Source organism: Pelodiscus sinensis, chromosome 26 (genome assembly GCF_052426305.1).
Source record: "Pelodiscus sinensis isolate ZL-2025 chromosome 26, ASM5242630v1, whole genome shotgun sequence".
Classification (NCBI taxonomy): Eukaryota; Metazoa; Chordata; order Testudines; family Trionychidae; genus Pelodiscus; species Pelodiscus sinensis.
This window is the reverse complement of record NC_143077.1, coordinates 5,832,708-5,854,396: the sequence shown is the minus strand read 5'-3', so window position 1 is coordinate 5,854,396 and position 21,689 is coordinate 5,832,708. Positions and strand designations below refer to the sequence as shown.

The following is a 21,689-nucleotide window of genomic DNA, read 5'->3' as shown; positions in this document are numbered from 1 at the left end:
TTCATTCAGTAACGAGAACTGAAAGCACAAGACTAATTTGTTTCCGATAAGGTTAAATGCTCCTCTAGATGCCTTTGAACACTATTGCAATTACAACCAGGGCAAAGGCTAACAGACACAAATAGTCAAACTCTATATTTTGCTGTCAGTTCTGATGCTCACTCGCTCTTCAGTGATAATGCCTGTCAGTTATAAATGTCAGAGTTGCAGGAGTATAACTGGAGCACGGGTTATCAGTTGAAGTTCAGAGTGGGGACTGGACAAGTGTTCACAAATCTATAGATGGAGTCCACCATAAAGACTGAAATGATATATTCTGTAATTTCCACTCCAATGCCCAAATAAGTCTGTGAGTCTTTAAGGTGCCACAGGCTTGCTTGTTGTTTTTTGCAGATACAGACTAACTTGGCTCTGAGACACATGTAGGTTTCTTGTCAAGATAAGCGGTTTGGCTTGACTGTCCTTCCTGTTGACTGCAAGAAATGCAAGACGCTGCTCTGGAGGTTTGGGACAGGATGTTTCTGAAAGTGCTAGTGTTTACACTAATCCCTATTATACCAGTATTATAGCTTTATGATCCTGCTCAGGGTATTCTGAAGATGCCAACCTTGATATTACATGTCTCATCCGGCAATCGTTCAGAGTAGAAGTGGAAAATCGGAGAAGCTTTAAGTGTCCTTATAGATTCTACATAAAATTTATAAAGTGTATGCGAGACTGAATGGTCCAGGAACAGCTGGGTGGAGATGTCTGTTGGGAGTGGTTAGAGACACAGCCCTATCTTTCCTCTTTATCTAAAGTAATTGGATCTGATTACTTTCGTCGTCTTATTATTAGGCTTTGCTTGAGTATGGCAGAAGAGAGATCCCGATTAAAGATACAAGCACAGCACTCCATTAGATTCCTTTACCTGCTTTTGTAGGCATCTGAGTCTGACTTACCATTGCTTTAACTTTAGTTTTCAAAGTGTGTGACAGTCAGTTTGAACTAGATCAGTGCAGTCCTAGTTCAAGCCCAGAATCCGTATCCTTTCCCTCCTCACAAAGGTTAAGTGCAGTAGAAGGCTTGAAGAACTGCAAGACTTCTGGGTTTTAATTTTTGTTGTTTGTTTCAGCCGCAAAAGAAAGATGAAATGCAGCTACCAAGAAAAAGTCCCCCGAAATCTACTGAACCTGTAATGGATCTACTAGGACTTGGTAAGAGAAAGTTACATGCTTTGGAGCGATCTAAAAAGTATTGAATAGTTGAAAATGATTTTAAATGTGGTTCCTATAAGTAGATGACAACTGCTAAAGCTCAGAATGCTTTGGGATGTTTGCTAACTAATCTAAATTACATGGGGGTGGGTGTGTGTGTGTGTGTGTGTGTGTGCTTTGTTTCTTTTTTCCTCTCTCTCTCTCTAAAAAAAAAAACCAAAACAACCTTTTTGGAAGTAAGGGCCTGCTTGCTTCAGCAAATACCTAGTGCTCTAACCTAAAGAGACAACCTTAACATTCCCAGAAATGAAAGGAAACTTGTAACTGGAAAGTTGGACTTGAAAATGATGCAGGAGTAGTCCCTGATTTTTAGGCACTACTTGAGTACTTGTCAATATGCCTTGTGTCTCAGCTTGCTTCATGTTATACTGTGGCACCACTGAAATGCAGCCTCCTCTGAGCAGGCAGGATCGATTGAGTCCAATCATGATTTAAATCTGCTAGCTGTAACCATTCATTTAAATTTTCAGTTGTAATCTTGTTTTGCCTTTGCACTTGATTTTTCATAGAGAGGTTGATTCCCATTGGTCGATGCCATTCAAACATGTTGACTTGCATTTAAATATAACCATTACGCTAAACTTGGTACTGTGTGCTAGTCAGGAGCCTACATTATATCAATCCACATTTAAGCAAGCACCCATGAACAATGGCAGCTTAACAGACATTTATTCAGATTCTTAATTGTTTACATGGTAGAAAATAGTGAATGAAATATTTATTTCCTGAACTAATTTTCTTCCTTGTAATTTGTGTAGGCCTGCATTTGGATGGTAACTGGACTATTAAAAATATCCCAGAACAACATTTTAAAGATTGTTTTTGTGTTAGAAAAAAAATTCAGCACATTTAAGGTGGTTAAATCGGTTACATTAAACAAAGGTGGTAGTGAGCAGAGTTTTTGGTCCCCATGCCTTTCAAAGTGTTAAAACTAAGAAGTCTCATCCTGTTCTATTCATGGATTAGAAGGGAGGAGGACCCGCTTTCTTAAAATCCCAGTTTCTCAATTTTCAGTGAATGGCAGTGAGGAAAATATTCGCTGAACCTGCAGAAGAAGCTACATCTATCAAGCTGGCTTAGCAAACTCAGGCTGCAGCTGCTTAGCCAGGGACTCCTACCGGTTTGGTGTGTTAAACTTCAGCAGCAAACATGCGTGCATATTTTCATGAGATTGAGTTTAATAGACTCAAGTAAATATAGGCCTTAATCTAGGTTGTCATAACTTCACATTGTAAATATTTTAAGAGGAAACTATTTAACTTTAAAAAAAAAATCCAATTGAAATACAAATCCTTTTAATTTGCTGCAACATGCTGTGTTGCAATAGGGAAGGATTAATAGGGAAGGCTGTGCAAATTACCGGTGGGATCTAGAGCATACCGCCCGCGAACACTTTCCCTATTACAGGATAAGGGTGTGTAATTATTTTTACCAGTTACACGATTACATTGGTGCGCACTGTCTCCGACTCCTGGCCCCGCTCCCAGGGAGCGGATGCGCTCTGGGAGCCCAGCTGCACAGCAGGTTCTATAGAATACACCTTGTACTGCAGAGCCTGCAGCACAGGGCAGCAGCCAGCTTCCAGGAGCAGGGCTGGAAGTCAGCACGCGCCGGCAGAAGAGTTTAACTGGAATCGATATACATCCTTATCGGTTAAATGGTTAAACCCTTACCTCCCTATTAGAGAGGAGGTCTCTTGTGATGTCATTTGGCACGTGGAGGTAGACGATTGGTGTAACTTTAGCTTTCCAAGCAGTTTGTGTGGTTTTTTTTTTTTTTTTTTTTTTTTTTTTTTTAAGGGATCTAGTACAAATAAACTAAACACATCAGCTTTATCTCCCGGGGGGTATAACCCTCCCTGTAAAATTGTATTCCAGTAACAATATGGCACCTAAAACTGACCTCAGATGGCCCTAGACACCAGCAGAGAATCCCTGCCCTTGCTGTTTGGTGCACTGATTGACTCTAGAAATGTAGCTGTGTTAGTCTGGTGTAGTTGAAACAAAATACAGGACTATGTAGCACTTTAAAGACTAACAAGATGGTTTATTAGATGATGCACTTTCATGGGCCAGACCCACTTCCTCAGATCAAATAGTGGAAGAAAATAGTCACAACCATATATACCAAAGGATACAATTTAAAAAAAAGGAACACATATGAAAAGGACAAATCAAATTTCAGAACAGAAAGGGGATGTGGGGGGGGGGCGGGGGGAGGTAAATGTCTGTGAGCTAATGGTATTAGAGGTGATAATTGGGGAGGCTAAGACAGCTAGAGTCTTTGAGCCCCCTGCGAAGAGTGTAGAATTTTAGCATGAATGACAGTTCAGAGGATTCCCTTTCAAGTGCAGATTTAAAAGGCTTCTGATGCAGGTAATTAAGCCGTTGAGACAGTGTCCTTTCTGGTTGAAATGGCAAGAAACTGTTTTTTCTTTGTGATCCTGTCTAATATCTGTTTTGTGAGCATTGATCCTTTTGGCGAAGTGTCTGAGACGTTTGTCCAATGTACAAAGCAGATGGACACTTTCAGCACATGATAGCATAAATTATATTTCTGGATGCGCAGGATATGCATTCCTGATCTTATATCTCACTTGGTTAAGTCCAATAATGGTATCAGCAGAATGAATATGTGGACAAAGCTGGCAATGGGGTTTGTTGCAAGGGAAGGTACCAGGGTTGGTATTAGTGTGGTATGTCCTGTGGTTGTTAGTAAGAATCATCTTGAGGTTAGGTGGTTGTCTATAGGAGACTATGGGTCTGTCTCCTAGAGCCTCTTGGAGTTTAGTATCCTGTTCCAGTATAGGCTGTAGTTTATTGATAATGTGTTGGACAGGTTTAAGTTGGGGGCTGTAGGTGATAAGTGGTGTGGTGGTGTTGGTTTTCTTGGGTCTGTCTTGAAGTAGATGGTTTCTAGGTATTCGTCTGGCTCTTTCAATTTGCTTTTTTATTTCTCCGGGTGGGTAGTTGAGGTTTATAAATGCTTGGTAGAGATCCTGAAGTTTCTGGTCTCTGTCAGTGGGATTAGAACAGATGCGGTTGTATCGAAGGGCTTGGCTATAGATAATGGATCGTATGGTGTGTGCTGGATGGGAACTGGAAGCATGTAGGTAACTGTATGAGTCAGTGGGTTTTCTGTAGAGGGTGGCCTCCCCAATTATCACCTCTAATACCATTAGTTCACAGACATTTACCTCCACCCCCCCCCCCCCCCCGCATCCCTTTTCTGTTCTGATTTGTCCTTTTCATATGTGTTCATTTTTTTTAATTGTATCCTTTGGTATATATGGTTGTGACTTATTTTCTTCCACTATTTGATCTGAGGAAGTGGGTCTGGCCCACGAAAGCTCATCGCCTAATAATCCATCTTGTTAGTCTTTAAAGTGCTACATAGTCGTGTATTTTGTTTTATTGACTCTGGTTCGGGTTTTACAGAAAGCTTGCAAGGTCCCCTTTGGACACCTTTGTCCATGAGGGACTTCTACAAGCCTAAGATTCTCTCAAGATAGCAAACTGTAGTGTTACTGTAGCACGGATCAGTGATTCCTAATAAAGTTCAGGGACAATATGTTCCTTTGAATGCCACAGAAGTTGATATGGGAAGAGCTTTGAATGGAAACGTGAATTCTAGTATGATTTCTGGAGTTTATTTACCACTGCAGGGGAGCGAGGGAAATGTAACTCCCCAGAAGAGCTGAAGCAAAGCCCTCCAGTGCTATTCCAGCATAGCACTCGACGTTGCAGCAGAAATATTCACCTGCTGTCTTCTACATGGCAGCTGGGCTATGCTAGAGCTGTGCAACTTGTGCAGCAGTCATCTGCTTCCACATGCTCCATCTGCTTTCGCATGCAGCAGTGTGCTTGGTGTCCCGAGAGGAAATTTACTGTCACTTGCACTGGGTAGAGCAGCAAAGCAGAGCTAAGCAGTGTGCAGCCTGGGTCCCGTAGGGCTCTGCCTTAATCTGCAGTCACTACACATGGCAGCCTATTTGGCAGTCTACATGCTACCTTGCCTCGGTTGACAGGAAGGCTGGCTAGCCAGCCATAATTACCACTTAATGTTTGTTTCTCCCAGATGCTCCTGTGACCAGCACAATTCCAAATGGCCGACCCAGCAACAGTTTAGAGAAGGATCTAGATCTCTTTGCTTCAGTGGAATCCAACTCGCTCTCTGACTCTAGGAAGGTGAGTCAGGGGCGGTAATAAACTTCTCCAAAGACTGCTAGGTGACTGCATTGAGCAGGCCTGCATGTTTTCATTCTCGGTGTTTGCAAAGATGAGCTTGTCACCGTCTTTCTCCCCAGATCGCTGGTTCTATGCCAACAGCTGGAAGTGCTGGCTCTGTTCCCGAAAACCTGAACCTGTTTCCTGAGCCAGGAACTAAAGCGGAGGAAGTGGGAAAGAAACAACTCTCGAAAGACTCCATCCTTTCCCTGTATGGTTCTCAGACACCCCAGCTGCCTGCCCAAGGTACAGCGTGTCAGGGGGCGGGGGGAGAGGGAGCTAGAAGCTTCTGATGATTGGAACATCCTGAGAGCACTAAACTGATAGATTGGAGTTGCTTCTAGGGCAACTTTTTTGAGTTAATGTGAGGCCCATTACATGGGGCAGGTGTTCCTTGAGGAGTTACATTTTCATATGGGGTGTAAAATGTACCATCTATGGGCTGGCTGCAGCCTGCACTGTGTATTTATATAGGCTGCAGAGTGTATTCAGAATGTCCAGATTCCGAGCTCTCATAAAACAACCATGAGGGCTGGAGGCTTTTTATGAAGAAAATCTTTAAAGGTGAGCTGATGAGGTGAGATCTTCAGGGGTGCTCGTCTCCTGTTAAGCTAATCACAATGTCAACTCTACTTCATTGCCGGCATTAGCTATCGACTAGCTGATGCTTTTCCATTGCATCCACTAAAAGTGCATGAGGGATGTCCAACAGCGGGGGGGATTGTGTGTGTTAGGGAAGGAAATGAAGAAGAGCAGGAGATTCGTAAGAGGAGAGAAGGCAAGCAAGGCAGGCAGAGCGGTGGCTTTAAAGAGGGTCGCATTCCTCACTGATCTTTATTGAAAGGGATAAGAAGGTCCTAAATAATAACTCCGAGTTGAGTTCTGCAAACAGGCCCCTTGATCTGTGTGTAGACTTCCCATTGACATCATAGAGCTCGGCTGTGATTCGAAAGTAGGGTGTAGACCAGTGGTGGGCAGCATGCAGCCCAGTGGGGTTCTGTATGCGACCCACAGGACATTTTGTTCACCATTGCCCATGCGCAGGGTTGTCAGATTCTGCTGGTTTCTGTCCACGTAGTTGTGGGGGAGTGGTTCCCCTACCAGTATTACTAAAGTGACACACATGTGAAGCACGGGGATGTGAGGTGAGGTGCGCGCTGATTGTGAGCATTGAGTGACTGGGAGAGCTGTGTGCTCCCTCTGCGGCCCATCAAAGCGCTGTTACCGTTCAATCAACACGCCCCGCAACGTCTAGTTGCGCTCGTGCGGTTAGCGGAACTACCCTGTCCTGGGAGAGCATCTTGTCACGACAGTCTCGTGGCCCACTGAGATGGAGGGCCACTCCTGCAGCCTGCTCGCTAGCCTAGGTTGCCCGTTGCAGCTGTAGACAGACTTCTGCCCCCATCCAGGAAAGTAATGGCCGTGGAATTCTGTCCTATCCCTCAAGTGGATCTGATGCCCCTGATCTTGATATCATGGGCATTGAAAGGCAGGTATCTCCCTTGCTCTCCAAGGGCATCACTATGGAGTGACAATGCAGCACTGCAATTGCAGTTCAACGCGTTAAGAGTTAGCAAGAGGAGCCTTTCTGTGCTCTGATGCCCCTTCCTCCCCTGCTGAGTTCTTGCATCTTCTAGTCCAGTGGTCTCGAGCCTTTTGAACCACAAGATCACTTTTCAATTTAAGTGCAATGTAAGATCTACCTCAAACCCAAACACCCTTGCCCCGCTTCCCTCCTGCCCGTTCTTTGAGGCCCCGCCCCTGGTCTCTCTCTTCTCCGAGGCCTCACTCTGCTCACTCCATCCCTCTTCCTCCCTCGCTTTCACCAGGCTGAGGTAGGGAGTTGGGGTGCAGGCTCTGGTCTTGGGCCAAGGGGTATGGAGTGTGGGAGAGGCTCTGAGCTTGGCCCAGGGTGGGGGATTGGGGTCCAGAAGGGGTTTCAAGGTACAAGCTCTGGGAGTGTGTTTGGGTGCAGGAGGATTCACCTTGGGGGCAGGAGGAGGTTCGGGGCTGGGACGGGTTCAGGAAGCAGGCTCTGGCTGGGCACCGTTTAACTGAGACAGCTTCCAGGTGGTAGAGCAGTGGGGTTAAGGCAGGCGTACTCCTGCCCTGGCCCTGCACCACTCCTGAAAGCAATGGCTCCATGGTACCATGTGCTGCCCCGCATCTACCAGCACTGAGCACACAGCTTCTCCTGGCCACGGTGCCCCGTTATTGATCAATGGGAGCTGCAGGAGCGGTGTCTGCAGGTAACGACAGTATCTGGAGATGCCCTGCTCTGCCTCTCTCAGGGGCTGCAGGGACATGCCAGCCGCTTCCAGGAGCAGCAGTTACCATTGGGATAATGACTCCAGCCACGACAGGCGAGGCGTTTTAGAACTCAATACTCAAAATTAAATTTAAGCGCAAGAGAAATGAAAATGATGAAATGCACAGCCCAGTCAAAAAGCAAAACCAACCCACTTTGCGAGCAGTAAAAGAAGTCTCTCCCCCCCCCCCCCCCCCCCACCACCACCACCACCACCACCCGTGTATGTGTTGGGTCAGGAGAGGAGAGTGAAGGACAGTGTGTGGTTATGAGAATGAGAGATACACAGTGTGTGGGGGGGGGGGGGGAGATTTGCATTGCCAAGCTCCCTCCATCCCCTTCTCTCTGTGTGGAGACAGGGTACAGGGGGGGGGGGGGGGGGCGGGGCACCCTGACATCAGCACACCCCCTCCCCTTCTGCCTCCCACACCCTGCACAGCAAGCAGGAGGCTCCCGGGAGGCAGCTCCAAGGCAATGGGCAGGAGCAGCTTGACAGTGGGTGGAGGGGCAGCTGAAGTGCCAGCGCTTGAGAGCTTCCTGGCCAAACCGGTCAGGATCAAATGTCAGAGGCTCCAAGATCGACGGGTAGATCCCGATCGACTGGGTGGTGACCATTGTTCTAGTCCTTGGGTTTTATTCATCCTGTTCTGCATCCCACGACTGCTGGTCTTATATTTGGAGCCACTTGGTGCTCTGCCACCTGCTCAGGGCTTCCAGTGATCCGAGGCTCTCGCCCCAGGGGTTGAACATGCTGTACCTACATTGTTGGTTCATAATGGACCAGCGATGGAACTCCAGTCTGCAGCACAGTAGCACTAAGCCAGCCCTAGATTGCTCTTTGAAGGCCCTCTTTCGATTCTTGCAATGCCAAGTAAGAACGTGGCAGTTCTGTTCTGCTACCACTTAGACTGGGCATGTGTCAGCCAAATCCAAGTTGCCTATAAAGCCGTATCAGGAGTGTTTGGGTTTTTTTTTTTTTCTCTTAGCCACTTACCTTCTTGCCCTATTCCAGGAGCAATGTTCATGGCCCCGGCTCAGATGGCATACCCTGCAGCCTACCCTGGCTTTCCAGGCGTCGCCCCACCCAGCAGCATGATTGGCGGCATGATGGCTCCACCAGTAGGAATGGTGGCCCAACCAGGGGCTGCGGGGATGGTGACCCCGGTGGCTATCCCGGCTGGATACGTGGGTGGCATGCAGCCAGCTGTCATCGGCGTCCCCAATGGAATGATGGCAGCACAGCAGGCCGGGTATGTTGCTGGCATGGCGGCGGTACCGCAGCCGGTGTTCGGGGTGCAGCCGGCTCAGCAGCTGCAGTGGAACATTGCTCAGGTGAGAGGGGTCTGTTCCTGCTCATGACCCGACGTGGCTCATATTACTGTATAATGCTTGCCTTTCTTCCAGGGAGTATCACATGCTTCATAAACCTGCAGCTAACTAGATCAGCACCTACTTGTTCAGGGGAGATTCAGGAGTCTTGGCGCTTAGTCTCCTCTTTTCTAAGGGGGGATATGATAGAGGGCTATAAAATCATGACTGGTGTGGGGAAAAGTGAATAAAGAAAAGTTTATTTACTTGTTTCCACAATATAAGAACTAGGGGAACACCAAATAAAATTAATAGACATCAGGTTTGAAACAAACCAAAGGAAGTTTTTTTTCAGCGCACAATTAACCTGTGGAACTCCTTGCCAGAGGATGAAGTGAAGACTAGGACTTTAACAGGGTACAGAAAAGACCTAGATAGGTTTATGGAGATGAGGTCCATCAGTGGTGTCCCTAGCCTCTGTTTGTCTGGAAATGGGTGACGGGGAGGGATCACATGATGATTACCTGTTGTTCTCGCCCTCTGGGGCATCTTGTATTGGCCACTGTCTTCAGATGGGATACTGGGCTAGATGGACCTTTGGTCTGACCCAGTCTGGCTGTTCTTATGTTCACTCAAACCCCCTCCTGTTCACTTGTCGTGTCTATAGCATCATAGCGTTCTCAGTAGCACTCCAATTTGCAATACCGTTGTATAGTTTAAAACCCCACCCACCAAGCCTCAGGACTGAAAGAAATGTACAGTACTCCAGGGCAGGGCTGCGGAGGTTAGCCCAGTCCTGGAACAGGGGGAGTCAGCTGAGCAGACTGAGTTGGTGCCACTAGAAAGCTAGCACACCTCTCCCCTGTGCCTTGCTGGCATCCGGGCTGCAATGACATGGACTCCATAACTACTACGTCATCCGCAACTGGAAAGGAGGGTGGCTCTTCCTGCATGCTAACGCGCTGAACTGCATTGCCTGGGTTACATCTGACTTTGTGATTTGGCAGGGTATGATGCTTTGTACTGGCATAACTAGGGTGTTTTTCAGTCCTGGCTCTAATTGGACTGTGTGTAACAGACACGGGGCTCCAGGATACCCTGAGAAATCAGACTCTGGCCTTGTCTTCTGGCTTTTTGTTCTAGTAAAATAGATTAGTCTCTCTTGCTGAAGACAGCTGTCAAGCTGCAAGAACCAGGTGCCTTGCCTTGCCTTTGGTTACCCTGCTTTTACCCCTCAAGCTTGGATCCAGCAAAGCACTCCAGCACGTATTTAACGTGAAGCCTGCGCTGTCGTCCCATAGAAATCAGAAGGGTTATTCCATGTGCTGAGCTTTCAGCATGTGCCACGTGCTTTCCTGCACTGGGGCCTAGATCTTTTTTTGCTGTGTGTCTTTTAAAACCATTTCCCTGACCTAGCTTGTCTCCTTTCCTCCTCAGATGACCCAGCAGGTGGCTGGGATGAACTTTTATGGAGCGAATGGCGTGATGGGATATGGACAGTCAATGGGCGGAGGAAGTGCCCAGGGAACCAATCAAACCCTCAGCTCTCCAATGTGGAAATAACCCTCTTCCTGCCCGATATTATGACCACTCCTTTGCCTTTTGTTCTGTTTTTAAAACTGCTCCATAAGACATTCAGGGTTTGTCTCTGGCTCTGTTCAGCCTGAACCTTTGTGTTCCCCATAACTGGGACCCATCTCTTCCTTTTCACTGTCAAAGCCACAGGGAACCCTCACTGCCCAGAACACCACTTTCAGCTTCTCTGCATCCAGCATAGTGAAATGCAAATGCTCTGGAGGGTGTGGTTTCCCCCAGCTGCCACTCATGCTTCTGGGATAATATGTGCCTCTGTAGGAAGACCGTCTCTTGCACGTCTCAGGGGAAGGATGAATGAGGTAGTTGTGAATTATATTGTTACTGGCCCCACTTCCGGCCTTTGTGGAATTGGGTTTTAATACAATTATGGTACTAGCAGGGTTTGGTTTGATTAGGGAAAGCCCAGGCCTGGGGCTGAGGAACTGGATTTCCGTCCAACTCAAACCCTAAAATCTTGCTGCCACTCGTTACTCGGGCGTTCTTCAAAGCTGAGGCCTCCCTATCTTGGCTGGTCAGTCTTCATTGGAACCAAAGTCATGCTGAAGGCCCCTCCTGTGAGCAAGCAGGAATCTGGCACGTGATGGGGTGCACACTGCTTGGAATGTGAAACTCGCACTTCAGAGTGAATTTTTCTGTCTAATCTGTGGTGTTGATGTAATTTAAAACAAACCAAAAACAACTTTTAATTAACTAACCGAGACAATTAATTTATAGAGGGTCAAGAGCCCATCACAAGCCTTTCTTACACTTTTAAAAGGACCATGACATTCTAATTTATATTTTTTCACATCTTTTTGTTCATGTGTCGTCCCCATCCCCAGCTTTCTCTCGACATTCTGATGCTGCAGCACAGAAGGGAGGTGGTAAAGAAGCAAGTTTTCTTGTCCTTCACAGCCACCTCACTAAAAAGCAGACAGCTGAAAGATGTCATATGCGTGAGCAAAAAATTGAGATGTACCTGGTTTACTTTATCCTGTGTATATGTAAATTCCTTAATAAAAAATTGCAGTGAAACATCAGTGGACTTTATATTCTTGTTGGTACATAAATATTTCATTTGGAATCTGTCAAATGAGGAGTGGTGGTGATTAACTCATTGCAAGGGTGCAAGGGTTCAGATCCTTAATCAAATGAGTTTGCTTTCCAGTGGGAGCATTTCCATTTTTATGAGACTAGAGCACCACTGTACTGCTTACCTTGCTCAGGATTCTTTGGGTTTGTCTACATGTAATGTTGCACTAAACGTGACTTGCAAATCAATGGGTTCATATAGTGATTTGCATCCGGCTTTCCAAGATCCGTCTACCTTAACTGTGTCTACAGCAAGGCAAATAAAACAGGACTGTTCTGTTTACACTGCCATACTGCAGTCTTGACTGGCAGGGTTATGATGCTGCAACAAGATCAAATTTAGGAGAACTTCAAGTTCTATCTCGGCTTAGTTTGCCAACAGGGCAACTCCATGCTTGTTGCAGATGAAATTGACACTCTGAATTTGAAGTCTTACATTTTTGCTGGTGAGTCTTCGTAGAGCCATGGATAATACACGCACTCCTCTTGGTGAAATATCGTTGTTTTGGACACCTGGAGGAAAACATCCTGAACGAATTTTTTTTACTGAACTTGGAGAAGGCAGGGTGTCAAATTCTCTGCACCTAGGAGGTGGCAAATCTCATGTGAAATCATCCGCTTTGACCCTGCTAACAGTACCATGAGGTAGATTTCTTTCAAGCCAGACATTGATCAGTTAGCACACTGATGCAGAACTGAAACCACTACAAGGTCTCATCTAGACAACAGCATATTCCTGCCAAAGGGATTTGCCTTTATTATCCTGTTCTAGGGTATGTTGACACTGCATGACTATTGAGAGACCAGAGGTATCCTGAAATCTACACAAGCCACCCATTATTTTGAAATATTTTTCAAAATAACAGGCATGCTATTTCATCTCAATGCATGAGGGCTAAGGGATGGCTTGGAAAAAAGCGTGTTATTTTGAACATAGCGCCAAATTTCAAAATAAGCTATTTCGAAATCATTTTGAAATAAGATACGCACTTTGTGTGGCATAAATTCTCTTCTTTCAAATTCAGGGTACTGTATAGATGTACCCCTAGAACGATTTCCCTTCATATCCTTTATGCCTTTTAGGTTGTGACCCTTTGGTTTTTGTACTACAGGATAAAGGAAGGGTCAAGAGTTTGCCTTAACCATATTTAAAATATAGCCATCTCCTGTAGCCTGTGCCAGCCCTGCTTTTGTAGGAACAACCTACATTTCGAGGTACTTCTCATGTCTACTGTATATGCTGCATTTAGGTGCAGCTGACTAAATGCAGGGCCAAAGCAGATTTCACATGAGATTTGCCACCTCCTAGGTGCAGAGAATTTGACGCCCTGCCTTCTCCAAGTTCAGTAAAAAAAAAATTCGTTCCGGATGTTTTCCTCCAGAGGTGTCCAAAACAATGATATTTTACCACAAGAGGGAGTGCATGTATTATCCATGGCTCTACGATGACTCACCAGCAAAAATGTAAGACTTCAAATTCAGTGTGTCCATTTCATCGGCAACAGGCATGGAGTTGCCATGTTGGCAAACTGAGCCAAGAGAGAACTTGAAGTTCTCTTAAATTTGGTTCTTGTTGCAGCATCATAACCCTGCCAGTCAAGACTGCAGTATGGCAGTGTAAACAGAACAGTCCTGTTTTATTTGCCTTGTTGTAGACACAGTTAAGGTAGACAGATCTTGGGAAACCGGATGCAAATCACTGTATGAACTCAGTTGATTTGCAAGTCACGTTTAGTGCAACATTACATGTAGACACATCCATATCATATGGCTTTTTCCTATTCCAGTATTTTCTGCCCTTAAGGTTGAGAGGCGAACGGCATGTTGCATCTTGCATTGTATTTCCTTTCCATCTGAATTGTGGCTGTTAAGTGTGTGCATCAAACAGCAGTGACCCTTTCAAACATGGCAAGAACAAATCTGTCTGGCGGGATGGAAACAGAGGTCTACCCCCCAGTCTTGCCATATTCAGCTCACTTGTATATCTAGCAAATAGCCTCAAACATGTGGTGGAGATCAAATGTACTGCAGCCCAAATACAGGTGAAGCAAACAGTTTTCAAACTGGATTTAATTGTTTTTACTTGCTGCCCAAATACTGTACATGCAGGTACAAGCCAATGAAGAATATGAACATTTCATTTTTTTGTTTCTTCCTGGAAAATTGGCTAAGAATATTTTACAAAATAACGTGCACCCTCCCATCCATCAGTCCTGCTGCATATAAACCACAAAAATACAAGAGTTTTACATTAGGAAAGACCACACACATAGAAAACATTACATAGCACAAGTATAAAATTGCCGTTTGCTTTTTTTTTTTTAAATAATCTACAGCCTTTCTTAAGTACCCATCACAGGCCTATCCCCTTGTCTTCAACAATGGAAGTGGGATTAAAATAGTAATTCACCCCCTTCCGTGAATTTATTTGAATGCAAAGTTGCTGCTAGTTACGAATCTGCCATTAAGACCAAGCTTATTTCAAAACTATAAAACCAGTAAGGGGCAATTAACATAGTAAAGAACCCTCAAACTTGTTGCCTAATTACTGAATTTTAGAAAATTAGTTCTCTTTATTAACATAGAGCCATCCTAACGCTGACAGGTGTACAGTAGGTTCTATTAGACTGCATGCCTCTTCTGACTGTCCTGTGAAAAATAGGAGTCTGCTAAATAGAGATGGGAAGGGTTAACCAGTAAGCCTTACCCTTAATGGATGATGCTTACCAGTTAACCTTAACTGGTGAAGCTGGAGCAACTCCCTGCCTGCTGCAAGTAGGGGTCTGCTGCAGCCCCGCAGGGGGCCCCTCTATGCACAAGGGCTACTCCAGCGCAGCCCCTCCTGTGGTCAGCCCATGTGCCCCACAGGCAGGGGCTGCTTCAGCCAGGATGCCAAAGCAGCCCCTGTCTGTGGTAGGTGGGAGCGGCTCTCCTGCTCACCCCACCCTGAACCGGATAGATAATTGGGATTTTATGTCCCTATTGCTAAATAGCGGGGCTATCCTTTATGCATCACGATGCCTGCTTTTAAAAAGCTCCTGTACTGTTCTTAAACGGTTTATAGGAATTTGAGGCGAGCCAATCCTCTTACCCCATGGAGTGCCAATTGCAGGCGGACCATTGTCCTGTCACTGTCCTGAGTTCAAGAGATGGTGTTTGAAGTTTCCTTCCATCAACCTCCTGCTGTGACAATGGTGCCAAAGCTCAGTTTAAGGTACATCAACTCCAGCAACGTTTTTTTTACGTAGCTGGAATTGCCTATCTTGTGCCGGCCTTCCCCTGCAGTGTAGAGCTGACAGAAATAGGTCTCCTTGACTTCTGAGAGGATTGGCTCTCCTAGGTGATGTAGGCCCTGATCCTCGGGGGTACCTAGATGCCACATGCCCATCAAGTTCAACAGGAGCTAGATGCCTACATTCTGAAAACTCACCCTCTGTTTCTTAATTGCTGTAGCTTTAAAATAGCTGAACTTCAAAGACAGTCCTGGGGCTAAGATGCTACTCTGCCAACCCGCCCCCATGGAGGCAGGTTTTTATAGTGGTGCTATAAGCTCAGGCCATTAATGACAGACTCTTGGGTGCTGGGCACTGCTGTTGTGCTCCATGTGCTCTGTTCTAGTTGAGAGTTGGTTTGAAGTGGGGAGTAGGAGAACACGATGGGGGAAATTTATTTAGCTTTAACTGCATGAAAAAATCGAGCCCTTTAAGAAAACAAGGCCACCAACATCAAAGTGCTAACGTTCGAGAGGCATTCGATGCCAGAATACCTGGCCAGCCAGTTATAGATCAGGGTAGTGCAGCTACAACCCAGAAAAGGATGATGCCATTGCCGGCATCCGAACATTGCTTCAAGATCTTTGCTATAAATGTTAGGACAAAACCCCTCCTCTCTAGCAAGGGCTAGGAAGTCTTGTCAATATCCAGTCTATTGACAAGAATCCCTTTAGAAACAACCAAGTCACTTACACGCAGACTCTACAAATGGCAATAAAACCCTTTTTTTGCCTGCCTCCGTCGCCCTTTTTCCATCTGCACTGAATGCCAATACTGTACTGAGGGAGCAAGATCCCAACAAAATCCCCTCTTCTCAGTGACTATAAGTGCCTTTGCCTTTCACGTTGGAAACATACTGACTTCACCACTGGCTCTTTAAAAAACAAATTAAGGATCTCATTAGGCAGAGCAGCAGTAGTTTGCTAACATCTTGGTGGGCCAAGCTACATAGTGGCCTTCTGATAAGATGTAGGGTTAGCTACACCTCTTAGAGATGCCAGATCAGGCGAAAGGAACTTAAAGCCAGTTTTGCAGTGATGGTGTACTACCTCGCTGACTTCTAAGGCTATGTCTACGCTGGTGGCTTCTTGCACAAGAACATCTTGCGCAAAGGTTCTTGTGCAAGAAGTCTTGTGCAAGAAAATGTCCACACTGCCATGTGCACGCTGTGCTTTTGCACAAGAGCGCCCTTGGCAGTGTGGATGCTCTCTTGCTCAAGAAAGCTCCGATGGCCATTCTTGCACAAGAAATCCCTGTCGAGCGTCTACACTGCCTTCTTGCACAAGAGCTCCTGTGCAAGAGGGCTTACACCTGATAAAGAGTGTAACTCTTGTGCAAGGAGCCCTCTCTTACCACGCCGTACTGTAAATTTCCTTGCGCAAGAGCGGGCGGGCAGTGTGGACGCTCTGCAGATTCTTGTGTAAGAACGGCCGTACTTGCACAAGAAGCCACGAGCGTAGACATAGCCTGCAAGTCCAGAAAGCGTTCCTGCTTCTTGTGTCACTTACCATTTAGCTCAGTAATCATGAGCTGGTTTGATCATCAAAGCAGGGACCAGACCTACTACAAGCAAGCATTGGAGCAGATGTGTTCATGAATGTCCCCATGTGACTGCCCCTTGTCGCTAACATTGAAAATTAAAAAAAAAGCCATCCAAAATACAATGCAGTGCGCCAAACTCTGATTATAAAAACATGAGGTATACCAATGAGCTGCGTTCTGAAAGGGTAGAGAGCATGCACCAGTCATGGGGTCTTGTGCTTGTAGCCAAACTGGGAGCGACTGTTTTGGGGTGGTCTGTGCTGGGAGCTTCCATCGGTATAGCCACGTCTCTGAGACACGTGAAAACTCCACGCAATGCTAACCTAACCCCGATGGAGGTGGTGCTAGATCTCTGGAAGAATTCTTGGTGAGAATTCTTGGATTAACTGAAGTCAGAGAAGAACCTCTCCTGGTGGTAGGTAGTGCCTGCACTGACGGGCTACAGCTTGATGCTACTGTGTGTTACCTTCCAGGATCCATGGAAATACAAGGTGATTGAGGGGGTTTTGTTCCTTTTTTTTTTAAGGTTTTAACTTTTCCTTGGATCTCACCTTAAGACCCTGGTCCAGTATATGCCAACACCCATTTCAGTAGTACAAAGATCTTTATAAGTGCATTAGAAAAACACATGTAGGCAGTGGCTTTGTCCGTCAAGACAACTCAATGCTAAAACCAAGCAAGACATTGAACAGAACAGGATTCCTATCAGCAAAGGTGACCCAGGCCCAATTCTGGTGGCCCGGGGCTTCTTTCTGGTCTTTGAAAACGACTCCGCTCCATCGACGGAAGAGTGCCTCCTTTGTTACTTTTTGTCTGAGAGAGGGGCCGAGAGCGGGAGGGAGAGAGTTCTACAGGAAGCAGTCACTCAGATCTCCACGTTTGCTGGGACAGCTTCCTGGACTTAGAAACCCAGCTGCTCAAACTCTCCGTTCCCTTTCAGCGTACCGTGAAGCTGACACAACTGTGGTGGCGCAGGTGTCATCCTGCCCTCTTTGCTCCTGCCCTACACGCTACGTGTGTCAGAGAGACATCGCCGGCCACGCTGGCTGAGGACTGAGTATATGCTGGCTGCATCGGTGTTTTAAAGAAACTTCACCGCATCCCCCAGCAGCCGCGGGGTGGGCCAGGGCCGGTCATTACTTCTGGGCGTGCCTTCTTTCTCGGGGTTCAGACGCCTTCCAATCCAAAGCACAGGCTCTCACCTTTCCGATATCAGAAGGCCCTGGACTCTCAGGAAGGCTCTGTAGGCAGGAAGAGCTGAAGCTGCACAAAAAGCTTGGAGCCAGTTGCAAGAATGTTTCCGGCTAATCTGGGGCTACTTTCCAGACTGAACCAGCTTCCTGGCCTCCAAGAAAGTTTCAGTCCGTAGCCAAATGTGACCGATCTGGCCTGCCTGCAGCTTCCAGAAGCTAAGAGTTATGCGTTGCGACCATCCTCCCCCTCCGAGGCTACACAGCTCTACCTGATTTTGCTTGGTCTTCATTGTAGGCATTTCACCCTGGGCTTTAAGGAAAGAAACTTTGGACCAAGCTCGTCCTTGTAACTCTGCCAGGGGCTGGATTCTGATCTCATTTGCGCTAATGTCACTCCACGGATCCACTCAGTGGCTAGGTCTACACTGGCGGGTTCTTGTGCAAGAACAGCCATTCTTCTGCAGAACGTCCACACGGCCCACCTGCTCTTGCGCAAGAAGATTCACAGTAAAGCGTGGTAAGAGAGGGCTTCTTGTGCAAGAGCTACGCTCTTTTCGAACAAGTGTAAGCCCTCTTGCGCAAGAGGGCAGTGTGGACGCGCGGCAGGGATTTCTTGCGCAAGAGAGCCCTATGGCTAAAATGGCCATCAGAGCTTTCTTGTGCAAGAGAACGTCCACACTGCCATGGATGCTCTTGCACAAAAGCACATGGCAGCGTGGACGTGTTCTTGCGCAAGAACCCTCCAGTGTAGACTTAGCAAGTGAGCGTGAACGCAGAATTAAGTTCTAATCGACTGCCCAATCCTCACAGTTGGCTTCCTTCTCTTGTTGGAGGAGAAGGGGGCGTGGGCACTGGCTAGGCCAACTAAACCACGCCCTCAAGATTGGCAGCCGTCTCCCTGGGGCCGTCAAGGCACGTGGGTGGGATGGGGCTGAGATTCCTTTCCTGGCAGAAGGAAGGATGGGGAGAGCGCGCTATAGGGATGTCAAATCCTGTTTCCAAAGTGGACCGGTTAAATGTTACTTTTAACCGGTGCACCAGGATCCCGTGGGTGGAGGGGCCTCTCTAGCCAAGATGGAGCAGCCCCCTGGCCAAGCTGGCGCCGCCCCCCACCTGTGGCGAGAGTTACAGGGGATGCTCTACCAGTTAACTCTTTTCATTCCTAGAGCGCAGTGAGTAACTGACGCGTAATATTCACACCAGCCATTGCAAACCACGACATAGACAAGAAATGCCTTTTTGCAGGAAACCATTTCCTCTGCCCCCTCTTCAGCTGAAACCTTTCTCCACTAGGTTTCGGGAGGGGACGCTTTTTTTGTAGCATATAGAAGAGCAGATCGGAGAGAGGTTTTTTGTCTGAGGGAGGGAAATGTCGGAGGCTGGATCTCATGCATAAGAAAATAAAAAGGAGCAGACATCACAGTGTAAACACGAACATTGAGTATTGTCTTTTTTTTTGCAACTCAAAGTAAAATTTGCTCCTCCCCCCCCCCATAAATCCCCCACTGTGAATGGGGTCCCGGGGGCTGGGCATGCAGCACGGAGAGTGTAGTCAGGAAAGTTTTGATGGGGCTTCAGTTTGTCTAGAGTACGACGGCAGCCGCCTAAGTCCTGGTGGCTTTGCCATGCTGGCCCAACTTGGGGAACAGAAGGAATCATCCCTCGAATCCATGTGCTTTGCTTTTCAGATTTACTGCCTAGCAGCAAGACTTCAGCTTATACTGAAAAGGGATCCAAGGCAGAGCACGTTCTGATTCTAGCTGCATTGGCATCCTCCAAGGCACCATGTTTATTAACAATAACCCGAACGCTCAGGATTGTCCAGTTTGTTCCCTGGATTTCCCAAGCACCCCCTCCGAGGCGATGGTTCTTTAGTCTTGGCCCTGGATTTCCCACACATTGGGTAGATTTTTCCAGCTTCTGCTTATGTAAAAGGGTGGACCGCATTGGCGATCGCAGGGTTTTGTACACCGTTGTGGATATACAACCTCCGTGGTGTGTCTGTTCTAAGTGGCACTAGGGTACTAGTCTGGGAAAAGTCTCTGCCGACTTCCCATTATCTTGAGCAAAGTATTATGCTAAGAGATGATGTTTGGGGTTGAAGTCGTCACATCCCTTACATTGGTTCTAAAAAAGAATGGGGTTGGTTTGTTTGTTTGTAAAGCTATGGTGCCAACTTGGAAATGGGGCTGGAGGTAAAGGAAAGAACCTGCTTGCTTACTTTAGTCCAAGTTAACGAGCATGCCATCAACCAGATTTTCTTGCTTTGACCAAGCTGGCCTCCTAATGCTCAACCCAGCTCAACTCCTAACTCAAATGCAATCTCATTTGTCCAGCACAGAAAGGCTGGGGTGTCCTGTTGTCTTCTAAACTTGAGTGGCCATGCAAAAGGAGAGATGTTAGGCTCTGAAGAAAACTTGAGTCTTGTCCTGTTCAGACACCTGCCTGCCAACGTATTGAAAAACGCAGCACTCAAAAGCAAAGAAATAGAGTCCAGCCAGCCAGCGTGGACACCAAGTAACAGCATCATGCTCTGGAAGGAACCTAAATTCATGTCCTCACCTTTTCCAGTTCCAGTAAGCCCGGCACAAAATGATCCACTCCAGCTCAAAGGTGAAACCATACAATGGACCAGCAGAGCCACCTTCAAGTGTGAATTTGAAAATCAGTGTATATTGCTTGTACTGAACAGTCACTTCTTCACCACAGCGCAGTAGGTTCTGGGTCCTTGGGAGAAAAACCATGAGATCCTGGAGATGGGAGAACAGACAAACCTGTCTTCAGCTGTAGTCGGCAGAATCCAGTCTGGTCCCCGCTGAAGGGTCTCTAGAACTTTTGGTTTAGTGAAGTTGCAAATTCAGTGTACATTTACAGCAGCTGAAATTCCTTGACAAAGTTGCTGAAAGCTTGATGGTGGTTGTGTCCTGTAAAACCGCCACCAAAGAGCAGTGGGGTGCTGACTGGCAGTTTCCATTCTGTGGAGGGGTTGGTTTCTAAGCAAAGTTCTTACTCTTCAGGTTTATTTTTTGTTTGTTTCTTTGCAGCAATAAGTTCTAGTTGGCTCATCCTTGCTAGCAGGAGGAACCATCGCATGTTCCTTATGCTCTGTGCATTTTGCCAGTCAATACTAATAACACTCAATCTTGCCTTTGGTTGATTGGTGTGAAAGACTGAAGGTCAGGTTGAAATACGCCATTAATCTCACATCCGTTTCCAGTCTGACCCACTCCTCCATCTCTTGGTTTTGGAAACTGATCCTTCAGGACAGTCACTGTATATTTTTTTTTTTGAATGAAGAAACGGCAGTTTCCAGTGGTGTCTCCCCTGAGTATTTTCAGCAAATTTCATTAGGCACCTTCATAAAAAGCTTCCGTGAGTCTCGGTTTTGCTACAAGAACTGGTTCCCTTTGGGCACCAGAATGCTGCTTTCAAAAAAACAAAACACACACTTATCATTGTAATAAATTCAAAACATCTAATTTGTGTTGTAACCTATCAGTCACCCTTACGCCAGATACACAGTGAATGCAACCGGGATGTTTCCTTGCAGCATACCAATGAGTTGAGGGTTGGGAAAAGGTGCATTCAACCCTTCTTTCTGGTGATGGGCTGTATGTGTTCCGATTAAACCCTCTGTTTGGTATGTGAAATTCAGTAATTGAGCGTGGAAACCTTTCACCTACAAGTTGGATCTCACCTAAGGGTGAAAAAGCAAAGATGAGGCTGAATAGGTGTTCAAATTCAACCGCCATTGCAACCTTCCCTTCTAGCTGGAATGGTTGCACCAGGCATGATGTCAATTACGTTTTGGGGGTGGTTCTTCAAAAATATCTGAAAGAATGGAACATCGAGACAGTACCAGAAGACATTTAAATAACAGTCAGGTGAAATGCATCTTTTTCTTCCCCTCCTCCTTT

At 46.4% G+C, this 21,689-nt stretch overlaps 1 protein-coding gene across 1 annotated transcript in view; it reads left to right on the top strand.

The window, feature by feature from the left end:
- The window catches only part of SMAP2 (small ArfGAP2), a 40,360-nt gene extending 28,647 nt beyond the window's left edge, over positions 1 to 11,713 (top strand). The window contains exons 6-10 of the mRNA XM_075908903.2: positions 1,115 to 1,196; positions 5,334 to 5,443; positions 5,563 to 5,728; positions 8,803 to 9,122; positions 10,536 to 11,713. Coding sequence (XP_075765018.1) covers positions 1,115 to 1,196; positions 5,334 to 5,443; positions 5,563 to 5,728; positions 8,803 to 9,122; positions 10,536 to 10,661 — 804 coding nt within the window. The 3' untranslated portion in view covers positions 10,662 to 11,713. The remainder of the gene's footprint in view (positions 1 to 1,114; positions 1,197 to 5,333; positions 5,444 to 5,562; positions 5,729 to 8,802; positions 9,123 to 10,535) is intronic.
- Positions 11,714 to 21,689: the final 9,976 nt, after the last annotated feature.